This window comes from Haliotis asinina, chromosome 5, assembly GCF_037392515.1.
Source record: "Haliotis asinina isolate JCU_RB_2024 chromosome 5, JCU_Hal_asi_v2, whole genome shotgun sequence".
In the NCBI taxonomy this organism is placed as follows: Eukaryota; Metazoa; Mollusca; class Gastropoda; order Lepetellida; family Haliotidae; genus Haliotis; species Haliotis asinina.
In genome coordinates, this window is record NC_090284.1 from 74,712,712 (window position 1) to 74,736,952 (window position 24,241).

Here is a 24,241-nt window from a genome sequence, read left to right on the forward strand (position 1 = left end):
CACACTATTTTTATTATCTTTTCAGATCATTTTTACAATACCATAGACAGGTTTATCCGACTACGAATCAAGGTAGCATTAATCCATATTCACTACTGAGTCTGTGTGGAATCACAAACCATCCATGTAACACGGACTGTGCGAACTGTGAAAAGGCAGTAAGCAATGTTTACTCCAATAACATCGTTTTGAATCATCAGCAGAGCCATCTTCAGGTGATTCCACAAGTAGGAACATCTAGCATTCATTCCATTCGTAACAGCACATGCCAGGAATCCATCTTCAAGGCAATCACCAGATGATTCCGACAGCATGATCACCACGTAATGAATCTATCACTCTACAACGCCACTTTGAATGAACCTGTAAGACGTAAGAGGTAGTAGATCCACCACAACATCCTCGAATAATGACTCCATTGCTAGGCCCATGTAGCAATGAATCCACCTGACAACTTTATGGGAGTCCGTCACCCATGCATATTAATACTGCTACAAAACAATTATGGAGTAATACGTATGCGATAATGGTCAGTATCTCATTTATTGCTTCTAAATCTCTGTCAAGAGTCCTTGTAGAATGGGTTTTCGAGGTCTAAAGAACATTCATGCAATTATCGATGAACAATTGTGAAACATATTTCTAACTTACAAAAGAAACCACAGTCCATTCAACAATACACAGTATATACAGGCTTCGTATCCCCCGAATTATGTTATAGGATTTTTCAGGTCCATGGACCTGCATTACCTCGTATTTTCCTTATACATCAGTTCAATATAATTCAAGATCTTTTGTATGGTTTTACACTACTTCATGCCCTAATGACACAGTGTGATTTTGACACAGTAAATATTATGAACATAATAGGACCGTATTTGATCATTTGACATTTTCCAATAAAAGCATTGAAAACACCCAATACCTCTGAACAGGAAACACGTCACGCCTCACGCATGGCTTGGTGTAACAGTCGAGGTAACTATGTCAGCATAGGATGTGCCAACCATTCACTCCGATACAGGGGAGGCAGAGGAGGTGCAGTAAAGACACAAGATGATTGAAAACAACTTTGGGGATGTTGTTCCACATGGTCAGCAACGATTGGTCAAGATGAGCTATCCTTACCGGGGCTGTCAGGTCCTGTGGTACACGTCGTAACGTGTAATCCCAGACATGACTGACAGACAGATCTATGGTACCAGCCGGACAAGGCAGTACAGCAAAGTTCTGCTGCCTCAAAATGTGTGTTACCACCTGTGCTATGTGGGCTGGCTGCTGCAAAGTGGCATAACGCGGTTTGAAACTATCTTCCTTCATAAGTAATGTGCGTGTTAACTACCTTGACACACCACAGACAAGACAAACGAAAATGCATCACTTCATCCTATGCCTTCGCACAATGAAATACTCACCTTATAGGCCACCCACACTACGTCACCTGGACGAATGATGACTGCAAGCACCGTTGCATCCCAGATACTTTCAACATGTGTAGGATTCAGGCTTGACATCGTGCAGTTAGCATATACCCACCATCTGAGTGGCTTGCTCTGGGCTGCCTGTCAGACTCTAAAATACATTTCATACATTTCTGAAATATGCGTGTTCACGTACATTTCTGAAATATACTTGTGTCATGTCATTCATCTGTTCCTTGACTTTTAATGACTATTTGCCGGTTGACTCCCTCTGGAGACTTGATCGACAGTCTGTATGCTCTATATGTCATGTAGTGATGCAGGTTCGCAGTGTGATGAGCCCAGGTCTTTTACATTAATAAGTATTTAGCTTTTTGTTGGTGTGAATGAGTTCACACTGGAATAGATCTGTAACGGAAACACGAGATATAACATTGGTTCACGAAAAGGTTTGTTCGATTGTTGAAATTGTTGTTGACTTTGAGCTGCTCCCGATGCCTCAAGATAAATCATACGCCCCTATATTGCACATAGTCTTCGGCTGGGTTTCTGGAAATAATGAATCTGCCATGATGTCCACAGGGCAACTGCTACATCATGTATTGCAGAGTTGTATACTGACATAGATAAGGCAGCGGGTGCTCCTCCAGTGTCGACAACAGGACATACAGTGTGTGAGCTGGCAGTAATCACTACAGCGGGGTACATTACAGTGTTCCTCGCTTGTAAGTGGGTTACGCTGAAAATAATAGAAGAAGCTTAGCTAATCAGAAAACGACATTATGTGTGAGGTAAGATGAATGCTACATATATACTGACACCGATGACCTCTTCTGGTACACACACACTGCGCCTTTTGTATAAAAATGTACAAGCAGTGCATCAGCTAACAAAATCCTCTGGCACAAAGATTTCTTAAACTAAATATGTGACAGTAAAGTCTTTTAGTACACCCTCGATCCTTCAATCATGGCACATGGCTTGTTTACATTTATTTTCCACTTTCGCTTTCTTCTTCAAATTATCCATTTCACACACTGTCGGATAGGGTTCCAACCTGTTCCTGTGATTTCTTGAACTGTTACGCGGGCAGTTATGTTGCTAAGATCATTAATCACACTCACTGCATGATTGGAAGATGTTTCATTCACATGCATTTGAAGCAGGAGGAGACAATTAATTAGAATGTAAAGACAAAAGATGTTACATCGACCTGGGATAACAGACCATGATCCAGATCAACAAGCCGACGGAGGCATCATTCCCTGCCCACAGCAGCATCGCGCGTCTGTTGTGCCGTTAAAGGGGAAGTCTACAGGGAAAAAAAATCACGTTTTCTTTAATGCGAACCAAAATGGATTTTTAATTACTTAATATCAATGTTTGAAAATACGCTCTCATTTTTCTTACCATGAACGTATAAACCACACTGTAAGTGCTGAAATGTTGAGGCCATTATGAGGCCTCGGTTTGCCAAGCTAAACATGCCAGATTTATGACGTAAGTATTGATTATTGGTGCCAGATGATTTACACCGGTCTCCTGTTTAGTCCCAAAGCCAAAAGATGTAAAGACATTAATCACGTAAAAACACAGATAGTTTAAGAAAAAATGCAAAGGAGCACTAGAACCGAAAATGTAAGCAGCACGTTAAATGGCTCTAAGAAGATCTAGCGACGTCATTCGTTTATCATTTGGGCACCAATGACGTCAGTTCCAAGGGATGTATGCCACGGTGTGTTCTTTTGTGGAGATAGAACTCTCAGTTAATGAAGAAACTTTGTATTGGTATAACGCAAAAATAGAATTAGTTACTTCTGATGTCTGCACTTTTGGAGCTAAACAACTACTTGACAAACATTTCTTACCATGAAAAATTGGAAGACAAAAAGGTTAATTTTCGCATAAACTTGCCCTTTAAATGTACATGGTCTTAAGTGCATACTAGTCATAAATATACATGAGTGGGTGGAGCTTACGTGACCACGTCACATGCACGGTTCAGTTACTTCGGCAGAACTAGTGGAGGTAATGAATGAACCCATTTCTTCCTCTGCCTGATACAATGTGACAGCTACAACATACATGTCAGGTATATCATTCCCCGTTCAGCATCACACGTCGTGACGGGGACATTGTGTAAAACCTTCATCACAAAGCAGAAATGGATCGGACCATTATAGCCTACTCAATATAGATGTTAGAGATGTTGTAGAATACGTGTAGAATGCTTTCAGTTTTTGCTGAAACTTTTCTATTTATAGTAATTTATTATTTATCAAACACTAACGCCTAATATTATTTTCTGGTATTGATAGATTGTAGTTATTAACAGGCGTAAATGTATGCGATTTGCTTAAACTTTGTAGAAATAATTAATCCGTATTTATTATCTAATGTGTGATAGAGTGACATAGTACAAGTGTTGAATCTTAAAATCACCATTTATTTTGGGAATGAACCCGTTGTGGAATGGTGTTTATCAGAGAAACTGGGATTGTCCACATGAACCGCGACGGTGCGAGTTTCAACATATGGCCACGGATATTTTATCAGTTTTAGCAAGTACGTCCATCAGACGAGTTCTGTTAATATGTTTTCCTTGCTGGTATGTGGCATCCTCGTGGCATCAGCGTCGGCAGGGACGCCATGCTGCATAGATCGCCAGTTTGAGGCAAGAATGGGCGAAGTAGGGGGTGCCATATTCACCCAAAATGGCCATTCCAAGCCAGCCTTGATTAATGTGAGTAGCCACATGGTTATTACGTGTTGGATAGTGCCTTGCGAATCAGCAATGAACTCTTTACACTCGGTAATTAACGTATTCTCTGGTCTCCTCGTTCATTTGAAGCGATGGGGTGGCATAATGGTTAAGCGTTCCCTCGTCACACCAACAACCCGGGTTCCATTCCCCACATTGGTGCAAATGTTTGAAGTCCATGTTTGATCCCCCGTCGTGATCTTGTTGGAATATTGCTAAACGCGGCGTTAAAGTAACTTCATTGACCCTCAACTTAGCCTTTTTGTCACGGTACAAATGAATACGCAGAAGAGCAATTTGGTTTATCTTACGTCCTTAAGTTGATGCACCACGTCTAGCGTACTGGGAGATGGAAACTGGATAGACAGAACTGTAAAAGATGATTTGATTCCTGGAAATAAAACCCCATCAGTATCTCCACTATGGATTTGCAGGGCGAGAACGTCATCCACTACGACTTCTATTCCCGGAAGATGCTGGTAGAAGCGACCCTTAACTTCACCAATGGAAGCAGCGTGACCACTAACATAGTCGTAGATGATGTTGCAGTAAGGAATTTGCTTTTCGGAATCTTCTTCTAACGAATGTATGGAGTTGTGACCAACACGCTTCGCACATTGCCATACATCGCCACAGCATTACTGACAATAAAATGTAGACATCAACGGATGCGACTGGTTGAATATTGCTGGACATAAATGGAAAGTATGTCCATGAGTAATCACTGCTTACCTTTTTTGTGTGATGTCATCAGTGAGGAAGTTTACCATTTCACACATTGTTATCTCACTTCCTGTAAGATAGCGCTTGCGTTGAGCTTCAACTAATTGGCCCGAACCTTTGGTGATTGAAGTATAATTGCAGCTATGACGTACTATCTTCTGTTTTATCTTCCAATAGAATAAAATGTTCGTGCTAACAAAGGATGGATGTTTCGAAACTAAGAGTACTCTCCCGTTTTTGACAAGCTGCATACCAGGTGAGATGTCACAGTTTTACGATTCACACTTTTATTTATTTAAAGTGGATTAAAGATTCTTCGACTTGGTGATTTGTAGGTAAAACCAGTCAGAGTCACGTGGGTGTTAAACTGGAGTTATCACTGACCGATTGTACAGATGTCCTGGTATAAATGTGTCATCGGTTCAGGTGAGTTGTGTGGGAGTCAGTGCCCACACCTGTCCACGGTGTCTAAATGTCATACCTGGATTATTCAGATGATGCTGTCAAGGTACGAGAAAGCTACATCGGATCAGGCGTCAGTGCGATTCCCTTTACAACCTGGCAGTTCCTTGTACCTGCGACTGGCAACGTTTTGCGACTGTCTGTCACAGACAAAGGATGTATCCCTATTTTCGAATCTCTCTTTGGAACCATTCAGGGTGGTAAGTAACATGTAACGCCAACTCTAATGAGCCAGAAATGCAGTTTCATTGACAACAGAATTCTACATACTACAACACCGTGTCCCTTCAGTTATACTTGTGTTTTTAATCACTTCTGTATCCTCTGTATATGTAATGCAGAACTTTGTGAAATCAGTGTGATAAAAGACAATATGACAGGAAAACTGAACACCGTCCAGTAAACAGCGGTCAAATAAAGTCAAACAGACGACTAATTTTAGATAACTGTAGTTAGATATACACATTTCTTACAGCTAGTGGTTGGAACAAAAACACTGGTTGGTATATCCGCGTTCGTTTTAGTGGAGTTTGACATTTTTAAACCATAATGGAATGCCCTGAAATGAGTCTATTTGCAGGTTCTTCGGACATCCTCTACATTCTAACCAACTTCCAGCCAGGAATAAAAAAGCCTGATGCCTTCCTTGTCCCGAACAACTGTAAGCCTTTGCCATCTAATGTAAGTCCATCGCCCATGTATCCAGACGTAAGTTGAAAAAAGCTAAGGGGACGTAATTATTGTCAACGCTATACTACTGTAAGCACGCTGAGAGCCCTGTAGGCGCCATACCTCTCATATCATATGTCAGGATGTCACGTTATTGCATGTTTGTATCTTGCTGTCTAGATAATGTTTCGAGGTTTTAAGTTATATATCGGAACTATCTTACTCAGTCCATTCAAGATATTCACAATTTACTTACGACATTTCTTCATTTGTTTGGTCATTTGCTGATTTTGTAGTCATGACTTTCAGGATGTGCCTGATGTGGTCAGACGTAGCATTGACAAGGCCGAGCATCTGACGAAACACTTCATGATGGGCAATACACTGTAGAATAAAGTAGTTCTTCAAACAGTTATTATGACTCACTGTTGTGTCTGAAAGAATTCCAAAAGACCAGTTCTTTCTGAATTGGAAAAGGGGTGTCTCTGCAAGTCGTGATGGGTTATATTATCACTATTTAAACAACTTGATTTGAATCATACCCTCTTCTCCCGAACACGCTAGCATTACAACTGATCAAATAGTGATCATCAAACCATAACATCCATGTGAAAACAGGCCGTTGGAGTGACGTACCTAGAGATTTGTTCTCCCTGTAAATGTCTGCAATAGTAGATGCGTTCCATTGTCTTTTCAAGTGCAAATGTACTTCTTAAAGATTCCGCCCATTCCAAATGTTTCTAATATATCAATTCTTCTTTGATCAAAATACACAAGCGTTCATAACCTTTCCACATACCTTAACTTAATATCATAAAACTTAGGGGACAGTTCCTACATTCCATAAAGCTTTCCATTAGTTTCTTGTTTCCATGCCTGCTTTACATTGACGTATCCATGTAGATGTATTTATGTTCTATTTAAGATATTATTATTAGGTGTTTTCGAGAAATAAATGATCATGAAACACATGGAGAGTCACGAAGTGACAGTTTGAATTTAACTCGCTGGGGATATTTGGGCGAAATCAAATGATATGAATGCACATTGATAACATTAGGAGACAAACTTGTCTTGGTGTTTGTGTGAATACACATGATTCCATTTTAATTCGTGGTCAAATGTAGCACGTGACAGTTTTCTCAATATGCGAAAATTTGTGTGCTAGTGATGATAGTGAGGGTTTGAATCTGGGTAAGACACCGCTTATACACCGCAAGTGCAAAGTACTGGAATCTGTACTGCTGGTGTGTAATGCCAAATGTTGCGCTTCTGAAATGTATAAATATACGTGTGAGATATGGACACTCCTCAATCCAACACTACAGCCTATAAGCAGGTGGATACAGTTGATCATTTCCTTTTCGGCTTAGCCATACCAGTTGTACCTTGATTATTGAACTATTCCAAAGGTTAATAGTCTTTGTTGTTTTAGTTGGGTGTATTTGTAAGATGGCAGCTATTAAGGGGCTATGCAAAGACAAAGTACGATCCCATTGTGTGGCTCCATCTGATGATGATTCCACCTACTGCATTTAGTATTAAGAAGAACATGAATACATGACACCTGATGAAGGAGCAACAACGAGGTCTGAGATTTCGTGGTGTGTTTTCACCTTCTGTTGACCTTCTGTGTAGTGGTGTTACCGTGTGCCTCCAACCTAGAATACGGTATGCAGTTAACACAAAATACATGTAATTTGAACATTTTAATATCAATACAACTGAATGAGATCAAACAGCACTAGGATACAACATATTCAGCACAGACAGGTAGAACGAACATCTCATTTCCCTGGAAGGATAGCAACCAAAATTCAACGCAAAACATTGTCCACACATGACATTGTCCGCACATGACATTGTCCGCACATGACATTGTCCACACACGACATTGTCCACACACGACATTGTCCGCACATGACATTGTCCGCACATGACATTGTCCGCAAATCCTCTAACATCCTCTCTGGAAGACGCAACACTCCATTGAAAGACCACGTGCGATATTGACAACTTGGTGGTCGTCTACAACATCGTCGTCCAGGTTAGGAAAGCGATCGTCACTTGTGTCGAATCGGCTCAGTATGTAGCTGTAGCACTCGCGCACCTGGAGCCACTTCCAGTTAGCAAGCTTGACGTACACATCCCGCATCCCTTCGGCAACACACTTGCGATTGAGGAGCAGTAGCCCATGTCCAACATGACCACGGTTACCTTGGGTGTCCTTCACTATCTTCTCAGTGATGTCAAAGATGTAGGCGTCCAGGGCTTGAACTTGCTCCAGTGTTTTGTCGTGGATGTCGATCAGACCATAGAGTCGGAACGAAGCGGAGATCGGATCCTGTGAGTCGGCAATGGTGAAGTGGTCAGCGGCACGAAGACCGGTGGCAGGAGCTGGAATCATGGCAAGATCGGAGTGTGATGGAGCCTTATTCAAATTCGTCAAAGGAGAAAGGAGCGAAGGGTTCCGTTTAAGGACTCTGTGTTACGATGGTCAGGAGGCAATGGTGCAGAAGGGGCTGGTTGACATTTATATACCCGGGACCTGAGTTCGTGACATCCCCTCACTCCTACTCACCGGTATCCTGTACCGGAACAAGCCGAATGACATTAACCGGTACTCACAACGGGATTATCATCACCAAACTATGTCCATTGTTTTCCATGAAAAGAGCTAACGCTTGGGGTAGATAATGTTTGGAACTGTGTTCCTTAGAACTGACATATATTGTTGCCTTAATGGGTTGTTTATACTGCTGAACATGTTGAAGTTATGATGCGTTCTCTCAGTTGATTCAGGAGACGGTCCACTCCATGTTGTTTATACAACTCAAGCTTGAGCAGCATCTTGGACGGCTTGGCGGGAATGATGTTTTTTGTAAGTGGATGCCCACCAATCATTATTTCCGCACTAATAATCAGACTGTTGTTTCACTGACTCTATACGCTGCTCACACCATACATTACCGAACCCAGTAGAGAACACTTAATATATACATCTATTATATAGCTATGTTTTCCATTGTTATCATAAAGCGCCAACGTGGCATAATATTTTGGGTACACTGTAGGATGGCATATTCACAATTCTTAACCAATGTTGGATAACTTTCATGTGTGCTTCTATAAACTAAGAAACCTACCACATTCACTATAACTCATTGTGTTTGAAATCCTCATGTTTGGTTTAAACATATTTATATTTCCAAGATGAAATGTGGATTGGCGAACAAGCCATATGGCTTATATTAAAGCTGGTCCAAAACACCTTTTACAGAACAGAAGTGAAATATGACGTCGTGAACATTCTTAATCAGTAAACATCAATAAAGTGTTAAATGTTGTCTCAGTTTGGTGTGTCTTACGGGCCATAATAGATGTGGATAATTATGTATTCAGGGAAAGTTTGAAGCGTTGTGATGAGAAGATATAGTTGTGAACAGATTCGAATATTTTTTTTTGTTTTCGAACGATGATAGTACCTGCTTGCCATTCATAACGATATCGAGATTGTAGCCCGCCGAATAAAAGTACGTAATAGATCTTAATTGTGAATAATTAACACAAATAAAAAAGAAGTGCAGAGTAGTTTCATGCCCGTATCCACATGAACAGTAAGGACTGTTGATTAAATGTCGATTGAACATATCGGCGTCCAGATCACTGCATCCGAGCCTGAGGCGTGAGTGGATGATTTGTGACAAGCGAGATCCGTAGCTGGTCAAAGTAAATATTATTTTCTCTTTTTGGGAGTAGTTTCTTAAATTTCGATAGACTGCATGTTTCTTTTGAGTTTGGCAAAGCGTTCAAAAGACTAATTATTTCTTAGATCATACCGAGTGTTTCCAGAGACAGTTTGGGGGATTAATTCGCATAGATAGTCCGGTAAATGGTTTTTGTACATCTTAAAGAAAAGCGTTAGTTTCTTATAATGCCTTCTCTCTTTCAGAGAGTGAAATTCAGTTTCATTATAAATCCTATGGTGACTTGTACCACGCACAGCACCACAGATCGTTCTCAAGGCATCAAGATGTAAGCTTTCTAATATCCATGATTGTTCAGATGTACAAATGTCCCAAATATGCGAGGAGTAGTGAAATATGGGTAGAACGTAGGATTTGTATATAGTATCTAATGTCTTTAGGGATAAACGATATTTAAAACTCCGCAGACAACTGATCATAGGACGAGTTTTACGGACAATGTCTTTAATGTGATCATTATTCCATGAACCGTCTCTTTGGAGTGTTATTCCTAAATGTTTGTGGCTTTTGACTTCTTTAAATATCGTTCCGTCCATAAGTAAATTTAATTTTACCAAGGGGTTTCTTTTACTAGAAAAATGAATAGATTCGGTTTTATTAGGGTTAAAAGTAACTATCCTCATGTTTAGGCGCTTTATACAAATATGAACTAACCCTGCCATGAAATATTTTCAAATCAGAGTCGTGATAAAAGACACTCAGTATGTTCACTTAGCTTATTCTACCTATTGGGACTTTCTCAACTTGTTTCGATACTTGTGTTGTATTTAGTGACCATGACAGCTAATCTGCGAAATGTATGCTTGAATATTTACTGGAATCAGAAGTTTCTATAAAAAACTTACTTTCTACTGCCATTTTTCACAAAAAGCAATTTTTGTAAAACAGTTTATAATTGTAGCATTTTTGCATTCATTAATAGCATTTTGTAGGCCACGTGTTCTTCAGAGCAAAAAATCACCAGCAAACACAACAAAAATAATTGGATTGTGACAGTATATACCTGAACACCATCGGATATCATTCATCTGATTTGACAATTCACTGATAAAGAAAAAAAAATAGATCTACAATAAACCTAGTGAAACGGTTCCCGTTTTTCCAGAGGTTGGTGAAGCTGTGACTATTTGACAAGGAGTTAATTACCTTTCGGAAATCTGGATATGATGGTCCTCCCACGCTTGCGGACGATGACATCCTTTAACTAAATCCCCGAGTCTGACCATGCAGGACAATAAACTTGGACAAAGTGATGTGACTATGTGTCCCAGTCCACCCAGCTGTCAAATGGGTACCTCGTTAGGATGAGAGAGCCACAATAAACTCGGTGCGCATTGTGGCAGCAAGAGTTGTATACTCCCCAGGGAGTTGAGATTGAAATACGATGTGCTGTTGAGATTGACATCGAGTGATCGAGGGAAAAATACCAGCGCCTTGAGCATGCACTAGTGCGTGGATATGTGCACTGTGTAGATATCCTGCCTATTTATCTACCTACCATCAGGCGCTGGAGTCCTACTAAAATACCGATCCCAACACGGTAGATTACGGTATTACGGTAGATGTGCGCATGCGTCAAATCATCAGTCTTCAAAGTGGAAATATGATTCTATGTTTCAATACAACCCTGATTATCACTGATTATGATGATATAATGAGATCAAAGGGAAGGAAGGGCGGGCACGTAATCCCTCAGTACTTCATAGGTCGGTGGAATTATAATTAAACTTCACCTTACAGGTAAGTCTCGTTTAATTTTTAAATTCCACCTCTATTCCGCACTATCGTGATCATGTGAGGTTTTAGAGCTAGAATCATATTTCCTGAAAAAATGTTGTCCAGGGGCTCCTTTCTTGAAAACCATTACTAAAGTTAAATTTAACCCACATATTTTAACACTGCACTGAGTAGGAGGTCAGGACTTCGTGAAGTTCCATATGTTGTTGGTACTGGCAGCATACCACTGGGATATGATCAACTTACCCATGTCACAGCTCACACTGGAGCTGCATTCATATCAAGCCACCCTATATAGGAATCTGTAGCTTCCAGTATAGGAAATCAGTCAACGGACTGTCAAGGTCAGTGAATTTCTTAATTCATTCAGCAGTTAATATCTTTTTTTTTAAACTAACATTTATATTTCCTTACAATCTGACAGAAACAATCTCTCGGTGCTGCCCTGTTAGACAGTTAATACAGTATGGTTCAAAATTATTGAGAATAGCTAAAGCATTTCATATTATTAAACGAGAACAAATCAGATAAAATTGAATGTATTGTAAAAGTGAACTGACCTTTTCATGTTGTGTAGGTAACAATTTAATATTTTATCAAGTCTCCTTGAGCTTCACGGCACAGTCTAAGACGGGTAGGCATACTTCCTATCAGAGAGGTTAGTGTCTCGTGAGTTATGCTGTCCCAGTATCGGACCACTTCTCTCTTCATGTCTTCAATTTTTGTCAACCCCTTTTGATTCACACATTCCTTCATCATCCCCCAAATGTTCTCAATGGGATTTAAGTCAGGACTATATGCAGGAAATGGTAATGCAGTCACATTTTTCTCCTGAAACCACTGCTTGGCATGTTTTGCGGTGTGTTTAGGATCATTATCTTGCTGCAAAATCCAGTCATTTCCATAAAACACATGTGCACTTGGAAGGAGAAAATTATCTAATATGTTTGTGTAGCGTTGACTTGCAAGATTTCCCTCAAACACACACAGCGGGGTCGTTCCTAATAAGGATATCCCTCCCCATACATGAAACTTTGGGCTGTATTTAAGTCGTCGATACAACGGTGCTGACGCAGACTTTATCCATATTTTCACATTATTGGGATATACCCATATTGAGCTTTCATCAGTAAAAATCACATTTTCCCAGTCAAAGTTTTCATGTGCCAAACACCACTCAACACGCCTGTCTTTATGTTCTTGTTTCATGAGAGGAGAAGGAATTCCAGTCTTTTTCTCCCATCTAAGATCAATCAAATTTCTTCTAACTGTAGATTTTGATACAACTGTTGATCCCCTTTCTATCATTTCATACCTGATGTTGGAGATGCTTGCCCTTTGCTTTTTAGACGCTAAAATTCCCAGCCGGACGCGATCTGAGAAGTCCAATTTTCTGGGTCTCCCTGCTCCTTTCTGGTGCCCCAAATCCTTTCCCTCTTTAAAATTCTTCCTAATCCTATACACAGTAGAAAGAGGAGTTCCTGTTCTCTCTGCCAATGTATTTACATCATCAATTCCTTGATTACACAACTCAAAAATCAACCTTCTTTTATCTTCAGCAGACATTGTTGACAGTGCTGAGGAAAATGACGTCTGCTACAAATTCAGGGGAGGTAACTCTAATTGTACTATACTCAGTAGGCCAAGATGAGTTACCTCCCTTATACCATTACTTAGTTTTAAGTATCAGTGAATCAGTTGAGGTGTTAGGATAGCTCAAAGTAAGAAGAAAAAAATTCTCAATAATTATGAACCAGACTATATTACATATACTGCACTTTTATGACTATCAGTAACTGCTAATAACTAGGTAAGGAATTGGTGAGCTACAATAATATTATGAAGAGGTTTTGCCCTACCACAGGTATTAATGGCACCATACCGTGGAACCTTTGTAAACCAGGACACAGTTGACAAAGCAGACAACATTCCAATAAAACTTTAATCACAAACTGCGTACATATTACTAAATTACTATTGGATTAAAAAGCATCCAAAAATCGACACTGTCTACAAAACTACCTGATAGGCAAGATCTCTGTAGTGAAGGTACACGTGTCCATGATGAACTGAATGTCTGAAATTCTATTCATTTCAGCTGATAGACATTTCTCATAGCTGTGACAGACATCTGACTAAAAACAGAGAGAGACAGTATAATTCATTACTATATTAATTATTTGCATTTGTGTTAATCACGCTGAACGAGATTCAAACACCCTATTAGGTCAATTGCAGATCCTACAAAGATGGTTCAACAAGACTAGCTCGCCATTGCTGGAACTGAGCATTCAAGTAATCCATGTTAGAAATCAGAGGATGACAGTAATAGCGAGGACCCAGTGAGAAGAAGCACCTTACAAGTGACTTTAATTACACAACTCTGACACTGAAACAGAACCAGATGAAAAAATTGGTATTGCTTTGACATAACCACACAAATTACAATAAGGTACTTTGAAAACCTGATGAATCAAGAATTTTTCTTTGGAAATTTGGATATGTTATCAAAGACAGTGAAATGATTCATTTTTTAAATGTTTTTAGAGATATCATTCTGATGTTGTGCAAAGGTTAATGAAAAAATCAACATCAAGTTAGATTCTTCCTGCCATATCATTTACAACCAATTCTGATATTACATAACATCCATCACAAAACATTTTATACACCAACAGAATTATCACAATGTTTATCAAAACAAGAACAAATGTTTAACAAACTGGTTTACAGCACAATGTTGGAGACAAAAGGAAGCAACATGGAGATAAATATATCAGAAACAGAACCAGAAGTCACAACCTTCTCCTGAAATGGAAGTTCTCTGTTCTTGAAAGTCAAACCGACAAATCCCATTACTCTAGCATGATATCAACACAAATGGGATAATGGGATATTATAAGTTTATCCAAAACAGATCCAGGGCAATTACAAGTCATCAGCTGGACTGTGTTTTTGAGAGGCTGAAGAGATCAATTTAATAGTATCATCAAATGTTTCCAGTTCAGAGACCATACATCTATCACCTCTTTGGGAGTTCAAAGGCGTTGATTAAAACAGAGTATCTAACAAAATGTCATTATAAAATCACCTGACAAATGATAAAACCACTGAACTGACATTAAAATCCTTCTCATACACATGTTGTGTAATGGCAAAAAAACAGGTTGGAAGATTTTGGGTAAAGACCCTGGGTAAAAAGAACTTTACGCATATTCTTTTTCAGACTTGGGGCTTTTCATATCACTATGAGAAATATGCCACTTTCAATTAATCAGTTGGAGCCATGTGAGTGGCTTGATGCCTACTTGTAAAATCCAAATAGCTAGTTGTGAAATGACTACTTTGCCATGTTACAGATGACTTAGCAATACCATCTAGAGGACATGCTGGGACAAGATATACATCTGTGACAGCAATGTGTGATTTATTACAACTGTCTCCAGCAGGAAAGTAGCCAGTCACATGTGTTACACCCTACTTCTTGAGAATGATTATTGCTTTATTCTGTACAAGCCAACATGCCAATAATCCTTGCATGTACATGTAGAAGTACTTGATTAAAAGGTGGTGTTTAGGCCAGTCTTTGTCATATTCACACGGTCGATTGACAGCACTAACAGCAAAGGTATTTATAATGCAATAAAAATGAAAGACTGAAAAAGAGCTGAAATGTACAAACTATAAATACCTGATTAAATGTTTACACTGCATCAAATATGAAAAATAAATCAAAAGAAAATAAATACCTTGGAATATTGTGTGCCTGGAAATCCATGCAGGAAAGTTTCAAAGTGAATCGACAATCTACTGTATGTAAAGGGGATATTAGGAAGAAGATTTACAATCAACAAATAGGAGGTGCAATGATTAGACAATTACGATAATGAAGTAAAGCTTGGCACTACATGATAACGACAGACGATTAAAATGGTTAATAATGCTTCTTCATGCTTTACGCATGTTGCCTTGAACAACAAATGATATACATAATCTAATGACATACATGTTACCAATCACATGGTTAATGTGAAAAATAAAAAATGTAAGCAAAAGAATTATAAAGCAAAATGGCTCCTTACAGTACATGAACTCTTGCAATCGTTGATAAATAATTCTATCAAGCACCTGCCATTTGACATTCATTAAAACATAGGAAGCTCTGGACAATTGACAGGGTAGAATACATGGAAAAACTGGCTATTTGGAATTAAAAACCTGAATTCAAAATATTTTAAACTTTTTTCCCATCAAACAATATGAGCAAAGATTTTCCATGGGACATTTATGGAAGAGAAAAAGCAACCAGTGCCTTGACAAAACTAAAACATGCAAAAAATGCTAAACCATCCACTTGCAACAGTGATCGTTGTAATACCACAACAGGACACAAACGAGAAACCCTCTCATCAGATAAAATGTGTAAAAGTGAAAAGAAGCCAATTTTGCATGATCTTATTTCAAATAAGACCTAAATTATGTTATGGCTTATATCACAATGATTTTAAAAAGCCCATATATTTGATTCTGAACTAACATTACCAAATATATATGTACTTTTGTGCACTTACAATCTGAAAGACTTGTCTACAAACCATGACTCAACAGATATTCTGACTTTAAAAACCCACCTTGAGGCGATTTCACAGTAAACATTTGTGTGTCTTGCACATTTCTCTTCTATTGTAAAGATGACATTCCCAGAGAAACCACTCACAAAATAACATGTATATATGTGTGTCCAATATTTGACACCAGTAAGAAACCACTGATGTAATACCTCATATTAATTCAGTTCAAATACAGCCATATTGACTGGATGTTTCTTCACATTTCATCATTGTTTGTCTCATTTGTTCACACAGACATGACCTCTGCCAAATTTTATCCAAATGCTCCAGAACTTCATCAAGATGATATCTCCCCAGATTTACCTTGCAACTTTTGTTAACGTTGTTCAATGAAGGATATCCAACATATATGCATACATGTTAATATCAAGTTTGAACATTGGAACAGAGATCTGTGAAGCCCCTAAGGAGTTTGTTAAAATGAGAGTTGTAACAACCTTTAGCAGACACCTGCAGCAACAACATGTATCATTTTGTTTGGTACTTGAATTAACTACAGTCTGCACATCTCTGAAGCATGAACTCTATGAAGGGGCAAGAGATAAACCTAGAAAATGTCTGTAAAACAGAGAAGTTGTGTTCTCTCATCTTGGTTTTCATACTCTGTGTTTACTGCTCCACTCACTGATAGTTGTGTGGGGAAGTGTAACGAGGCTGGAACCAGAGAAGTCAAGACTGTAGTTAATATGTTCCTCAGCATTTCACTTCAGTTACTGAAATCCTCCAGTTTCACATGCTCCTGTACCATCCTGTGCCATGCCTTGTGTGTCTTCACTGAACCTGTTGCATGCTATGAGAGCACCTGTTGTGAACAGGTCACATGCTGGAGGTGATCGCTACAGTCCCACAGTGAGGACACTCTGCTGTTAACACTTGTGATTCCATAACTACCAACCCATGTTATTCTTGTGACTTGATTACATAAATAATATCAAAACATAAAAATAGAAAAGTTTCACACATTAGACTTGCTTCTCATGCATAAAACTATGACGTATGTCGTAGAGGCTTACTTATGTTGCAGTTTTGACAGTTTGTGAAGCTATCTATACCTTAGTGAAAGATGCTGATATATGGCACCCTGACAGGTATACCAGATTTTGTAGTTTGTGGGTAACTCATTCCCTTCAGCATTGGCAAACAACACACCCATGGAAGATCAACTTAACATAAGCCATAGCAACAAATGCAAATGCCACCTGCAAAGGAAATATCTGAGAACCCAGTCTTCTAAAAATATAACTAGGTACTATTAATCATGTCTCAATGAAATACCACGGCCTTGTTCCATCTCAGTCATCATTACATGTTTATTTTGTCATGCTATCTATTTATATAAAAGCTACGCTGAGCCAAATATATCAAGTAATAATGCTAAGGTATTTGGTGAAATCTTTTTATCTTCTAGCAACTGATTTGCGTAAGATATAGGAACTGCTATTTCTCCACCTCAAAAGAGTTAAATATAGTAAAGACAATATGTTCCACGTTTCACCTGCCAGCAAGGCAGGTTAAATATAAACCACTCAACAAGAACATTTAACACACCGATAAGTGACCATAGCAGCATTATGCCCAACAGATTGTCCACAGATTCATGTTCAATTCTTCTTGTCCTTTCCCATAATCAGCCTCTTGATGACTAGCCACACTCCACGGAAGTACTTCTGAATGATGCCATGGCGACGAAGACCGGGCACAAGCAGGATGATGTTGACTGGATTGGAAACAATAGGAAAATTATTTCTATCATGGAATCTACCTGCAGAACTCTTGCCATGGTACAGTAGATGACCAATGACCACAGCAAACAGTACCATTACTATTATCAACACTTGAGTTACTCACAGACCATGTGATCTTTGTTTATATTCACTTAATATGCAAAAACTGAGGATGAAATTCAAGACCACTTAATTGGCCTTTTTAAGAATACTAGACTCAATATATGTGTCTGTGGCCTCCATATTGATGGATCACAAATGCATATAACTCAAAGTAACAATACCACATGTGCTGGGATGAAACTGTAAAGATCTTTCTATTCAGTTAATAATCATACATGATAAAACATGAAGTGTAATATCTTCTAAGAAACACTATATGATGGAAAATGTCAACTCACGGAGGAAGTATGTGAGGAAGAGGTTATCGAAAAGACTTCCCACCCAGGCAAACACAACCAGGATACCCATGACCAGGATGAAGTACTGGAACAAGAGAGATGTCACAGTACACGGTTCTACACAACTCGGGGAATCAATACCTTCATGACCAGGATGAAGTACTGGAACAAGAGAGATGTCACAGTACACGGTTCTACACAACTCGGGGAATCAATACCTTCATGACCAGGATGAAGTACTGGAACAAGAGAGATGCCACAGTACACGGTTCTACACAACTCGGGGAATCAATACCTTCATGACCAGGATGAAGTACTGGAACAAGAGAGATGTCACTGTACACGGTTCTACACAACTCGGGGAATCAATACCTTCATGACCAGGATGAAGTACTGGAACAAGAGAGATGTCACAGTACACGGTTCTACACAACTCGGGGAATCAATACCTTCATGACCAGGATGAAGTACTGGAACAAGAGAGATGCCACAGTACACGGTTCTACACAACTCGGGGAATCAATACCTTCATGACCAGGATGAAGTACTGGAACAAGAGAGATGTCACAGTACACGGTTCTACACAACTCGGGGAATCAATACCTTCATGACCAGGATGAAGTACTGGAACAAGAGAGATGTCACAGTACACGGTTCTACACAACTCGGGGAATCAATACCTTCATGACCAGGATGAAGTACTGGAACAAGAGAGATGTCACTGTACACGGTTCTACACAACTCGGGGAATCAATACCTTCATGACCAGGATGAAGTACTGGAACAAGAGAGATGTCACAGTACACGGTTCTACACAACTCGGGGAATCAATACCTTCATGACCAGGATGAAGTACTGGAACAAGAGAGATGTCACAGTACACGGTTCTACACAACTCGGGGAATCAATACCTTCATGACCAGGATGAAGTACTGGAACAAGAGAGATGTCACAGTACACGGTTCTACACAACTCGGGGAATCAATACCTTCATGACCAGGATGAAGTACTGGAACAAGAGAGATGTCACTGTACACGGTTCTACACAACTCGGGGAATCAATACCTTCATGACCAGGATGAAGTACTGGAACAAGAGAGATGTCACAGTACACGGTTCTACACAACTCGGGGAATCAATACCTTCATGACCAGGATGAAGTACTGGAACAAGAGAGATGTCACTGTACACGGTTCTACACAACTCGGGGAATCAATACCTTCATGACCAGGATGAAGTACTGGAACAAGAGAGATGTCACAGTACACGGTTCTACACAACTCGGGGAATCAATACCTTCATGACCAGGATGAAGTACTGGAACAAGAGAGATGTCACAGTACACGGTTCTACACAACTCGGGGAATCAATACCTTCATGACCAGGATGAAGTACTGGAACAAGAGAGATGTCACTGTACACGGTTCTACACAACTCGGGGAATCAATACCTTCATGACCAGGATGAAGTACTGGAACAAGAGAGATGTCACAGTACACGGTTCTACACAACTCGGGGAATCAATACCTTCATGACCAGGATGAAGTACTGGAACAAGAGAGATGTCACTGTACACGGTTCTACACAACTCGGGGAATCAATACCTTCATGACCAGGATGAAGTACTGGAACAAGAGAGATGTCACTGTACACGGTTCTACACAACTCGGGGAATCAATACCTTCATGACCAGGATGAAGTACTGGAACAAGAGAGATGTCACAGTACACGGTTCTACACAACTCGGGGAATCAATACCTTCATGACCAGGATGAAGTACTGGAACAAGAGAGATGTCACAGTACACGGTTCTACACAACTCGGGGAATCAATACCTTCATGACCAGGATGAAGTACTGGAACAAGAGAGATGTCACTGTACACGGTTCTACACAACTCGGGGAATCAATACCTTCATGACCAGGATGAAGTACTGGAACAAGAGAGATGTCACAGTACACGGTTCTACACAACTCGGGGAATCAATACCTTCATGACCAGGATGAAGTACTGGAACAAGAGAGATGTCACTGTACACGGTTCTACACAACTCGGGGAATCAATACCTTCATGACCAGATGAAGTACTGGAACAAGAGAGATGTCACTGTACACGGTTCTACACAACTCGGGGAATCAATACCTTCATGACCAGGATGAAGTACTGGAACAAGAGAGATGTCACAGTACACGGTTCTACACAACTCGGGGAATCAATACCTTCATGACCAGGATGAAGTACTGGAACAAGAGAGATGTCACTGTACACGGTTCTACACAACTCGGGGAATCAATACCTTCATGACCAGGATGAAGTACTGGAACAAGAGAGATGTCACTGTACACGGTTCTACACAACTCGGGGAATCAATACCTTCATGACCAGGATGAAGTACTGGAACAAGAGAGATGTCACTGTACACGGTTCTACACAACTCGGGGAATCAATACCTTCATGACCAGGATGAAGTACTGGAACAAGAGAGATGTCACTGTACACGGTTCTACACAACTCGGGGAATCAATACCTTCATGACCAGGATGAAGTACTGGAACAAGAGAGATGTCACTGTACACGGTTCTACACAACTCGGGGAATCAATACCTTCATGACCAGGATGAAGTACTGGAACAAGAGAGATGTCACTGTACACGGTTCTACACAACTCGGGGAATCAATACCTTCATGACCAGGATGAAGTACTGGAACAAGAGAGATGTCACTGTACACGGTTCTACACAACTCGGGGAATCAATACCTTCATGACCAGGATGAAGTACTGGAACAAGAGAGATGTCACTGTACACGGTTCTACACAACTCGGGGAATCAATACCTTCATGACCAGGATGAAGTACTGGAACAAGAGAGATGTCACTGTACACGGTTCTACACAACTCGGGGAATCAATACCTTCATGACCAGGATGAAGTACTGGAACAAGAGAGATGTCACTGTACACGGTTCTACACAACTCGGGGAATCAATACCTTCATGACCAGGATGAAGTACTGGAACAAGAGAGATGTCACTGTACACGGTTCTACACAACTCGGGGAATCAATACCTTCATGACCAGGATGAAGTACTGGAACAAGAGAGATGTCACAGTACACGGTTCTACACAACTCGGGGAATCAATACCTTCATGACCAGGATGAAGTACTGGAACAAGAGAGATGTCACAGTACACGGTTCTACACAACTCGGGGAATCAATACCTTCATGACCAGGATGAAGTACTGGAACAAGAGAGATGTCACTGTACACGGTTCTACACAACTCGGGGAATCAATACCTTCATGACCAGGATGAAGTACTGGAACAAGAGAGATGTCACTGTACACGGTTCTACACAACTCGGGGAATCAATACCTTCATGACCAGGATGAAGTACTGGAACAAGAGAGATGTCACTGTACACGGTTCTACACAACTCGGGAATCAATACCTTCATGACCAGGATGAAGTACTGGAACAAGAGAGATGTCACTGTACACGGTTCTACACAACTTCGGGGAATCAATACCTTCATGACCAGGATGAAGTACTGGAACAAGAGAGATGTCACTGTACACGGTTCTACACAACTCGGGGAATCAATACCTTCATGACCAGGATGAAGTACTGGAACAAGAGAGATGTCACTGTACACGGTTCTACACAACTCGGGGAATCAATACCTTCATGACCAGGATGAAGTACTGGAACAAGAGAGATGTCACTGTACACGGTTCTACACAACTCGGGGAATCAATACCTTCATGACCAGGATGAAGTACTGGAACAAGAGAGATGTCACTGTACACGGTTCTACACAACTCGGGAATCAATACCTTCATGACCAGGATGAAGTACTGGAACAAGAGAGATGTCACTGTACACGGTTCTACACAACTCGGGAATCAATACCTTCATGACCAGGATGAAGTACTGGAACAAGAGAGATGTCACTGTACACGGTTCTACACAACTCGGGGAATCAATACCTTCATGACCAGGATGAAGTACTGGAACAAGAGAGATGTCACTGTACACGGTTCTACACAACTCGGGGAATCAATACCTTCATGACCAGGATGAAGTACTGGAACAAGAGAGATGTCACTGTACACGGTTCTACACAACTCGGGGAATCAATACCTTCATGACCAGGATGAAGTACTGGAACAAGAGAGATGTCACTGTACACGGTTCTACACAACTCGGGAATCAATACCTTCATGACAGGATGAAGTACTGGAACAAGAGAGATGTCACTGTACACGGTTCTACACAACTCGGGGAATCAATACCTTCATGACCAGGATGAAGTACTGGAACAAGAGAGATGTCACTGTACACGGTTCTACACAACTCGGGGAATCAATACCTTCATGACCAGGATGAAGTACTGGAACAAGAGAGATGTCACTGTACACGGTTCTACACAACTCGGGGAATCAATACCTTCATGACCAGGATGAAGTACTGGAACAAGAGAGATGTCACTGTACACGGTTCTACACAACTCGGGGAATCAATACCTTCATGACCAGGATGAAGTACTGGAACAAGAGAGATGTCACTGTACACGGTTCTACACAACTCGGGGAATCAATACCTTCATGACCAGGATGAAGTACTGGAACAAGAGAGATGTCACTGTACACGGTTCTACACAACTCGGGAATCAATACCTTCATGACCAGGATGAAGTACTGGAACAAGAGAGATGTCACAGTACACGGTTCTACACAACTCGGGGAATCAATACCTTCATGACCAGGATGAAGTACTGGAACAAGAGAGATGTCACTGTACACGGTTCTACACAACTCGGGGAATCAATACCTTCATGACCAGGATGAAGTACTGGAACAAGAGAGATGTCACTGTACACGGTTCTACACAACTCGGGGAATCAATACCTTCATGACCAGGATGAAGTACTGGAACAAGAGAGATGTCACTGTACACGGTTCTACACAACTCGGGGAATCAATACCTTCATGACCAGGATGAAGTACTGGAACAAGAGAGATGTCACTGTACACGGTTCTACACAACTCGGGGAATCAATACCTTCATGACCAGGATGAAGTACTGGAACAAGAGAGATGTCACTGTACACGGTTCTACACAACTCGGGGAATCAATACCTTCATGACCAGGATGAAGTACTGGAACAAGAGAGATGTCACTGTACACGGTTCTACACAACTCGGGGAATCAATACCTTCATGACCAGGATGAAGTACTGGAACAAGAGAGATGTCACTGTACACGGTTCTACACAACTCGGGGAATCAATACCTTCATGACCAGGATGAAGTACTGGAACAAGAGAGATGTCACTGTACACGGTTCTACACAACTCGGGGAATCAATACCTTCATGACCAGGATGAAGTACTGGAACAAGAGAGATGTCACTGTACACGGTTCTACACAACTCGGGGAATCAATACCTTCATGACCAGGATGAAGTACTGGAACAAGAGAGATGTCACTGTACACGGTTCTACACAACTCGGGGAATCAATACCTTCATGACCAGGATGAAGTACTGGAACAAGAGAGATGTCACTGTACACGGTTCTACACAACTCGGGGAATCAATACCTTCATGACCAGGATGAAGTACTGGAACAAGAGAGATGTCACTGTACACGGTTCTACACAACTCGGGGAATCAATACCTTCATGACCAGGATGAAGTACTGGAACAAGAGAGATGTCACTGTACACGGTTCTACACAACTCGGGGAATCAATACCTTCATGACCAGGATGAAGTACTGGAACAAGAGAGATGTCACTGTACACGGTTCTACACAACTCGGGGAATCAATACCTTCATGACCAGGATGAAGTACTGGAACAAGAGAGATGTCACTGTACACGGTTCTACACAACTCGGGGAATCAATACCTTCATGACCAGGATGAAGTACTGGAACAAGAGAG

General features: G+C 40.5%; 2 protein-coding genes across 2 annotated transcripts in view; one reads left to right on the plus strand and one right to left on the minus strand.

Annotated features, from left to right (window-relative positions):
* Window positions 1-3,939: 3,939 nt before the first annotated feature.
* On the plus strand, window positions 3,940-6,451 carry LOC137284266 (uncharacterized). The gene is made up of 6 exons (XM_067816013.1): window positions 3,940-4,164; window positions 4,617-4,730; window positions 5,083-5,161; window positions 5,400-5,567; window positions 5,948-6,048; window positions 6,346-6,451. The coding sequence occupies exons 1-6, from the start codon at window positions 4,015-4,017 to the stop codon at window positions 6,424-6,426; spliced, it is 693 nt and encodes a 230-aa protein (XP_067672114.1). The 5' UTR covers window positions 3,940-4,014; the 3' UTR covers window positions 6,427-6,451.
* Window positions 6,452-13,463: 7,012 nt separating this feature from the next.
* LOC137285272 (ADP-ribosylation factor-like protein 6-interacting protein 1) overlaps window positions 13,464-24,241 on the minus strand; it is a 29,199-nt gene continuing 18,421 nt past the window's right edge. The window contains exons 5-6 of the mRNA XM_067817591.1: window positions 18,297-18,381; window positions 13,464-17,888 (exon numbers count right to left, since the gene is read on the minus strand). Coding sequence (XP_067673692.1) covers window positions 17,773-17,888; window positions 18,297-18,381 — 201 coding nt within the window. The 3' untranslated portion in view covers window positions 13,464-17,772. The remainder of the gene's footprint in view (window positions 17,889-18,296; window positions 18,382-24,241) is intronic.

Bases quoted from the DNA above. Each gene is read 5' to 3' on its own strand.
- LOC137284266 (XM_067816013.1), top strand. From the start codon at position 4,015: ATGTTTTCCTTGCTGGTATGTGGCATCCTCGTGGCATCAGCGTCGGCA. The intron at 4,165-4,616 runs GTGAGTAGCCAC...ATGGATTTGCAG, and splicing joins CCAAGCCAGCCTTGATTAAT to GGCGAGAACGTCATCCACTA. The intron at 4,731-5,082 runs GTAAGGAATTTG...ATCTTCCAATAG, and splicing joins TAGTCGTAGATGATGTTGCA to AATAAAATGTTCGTGCTAAC.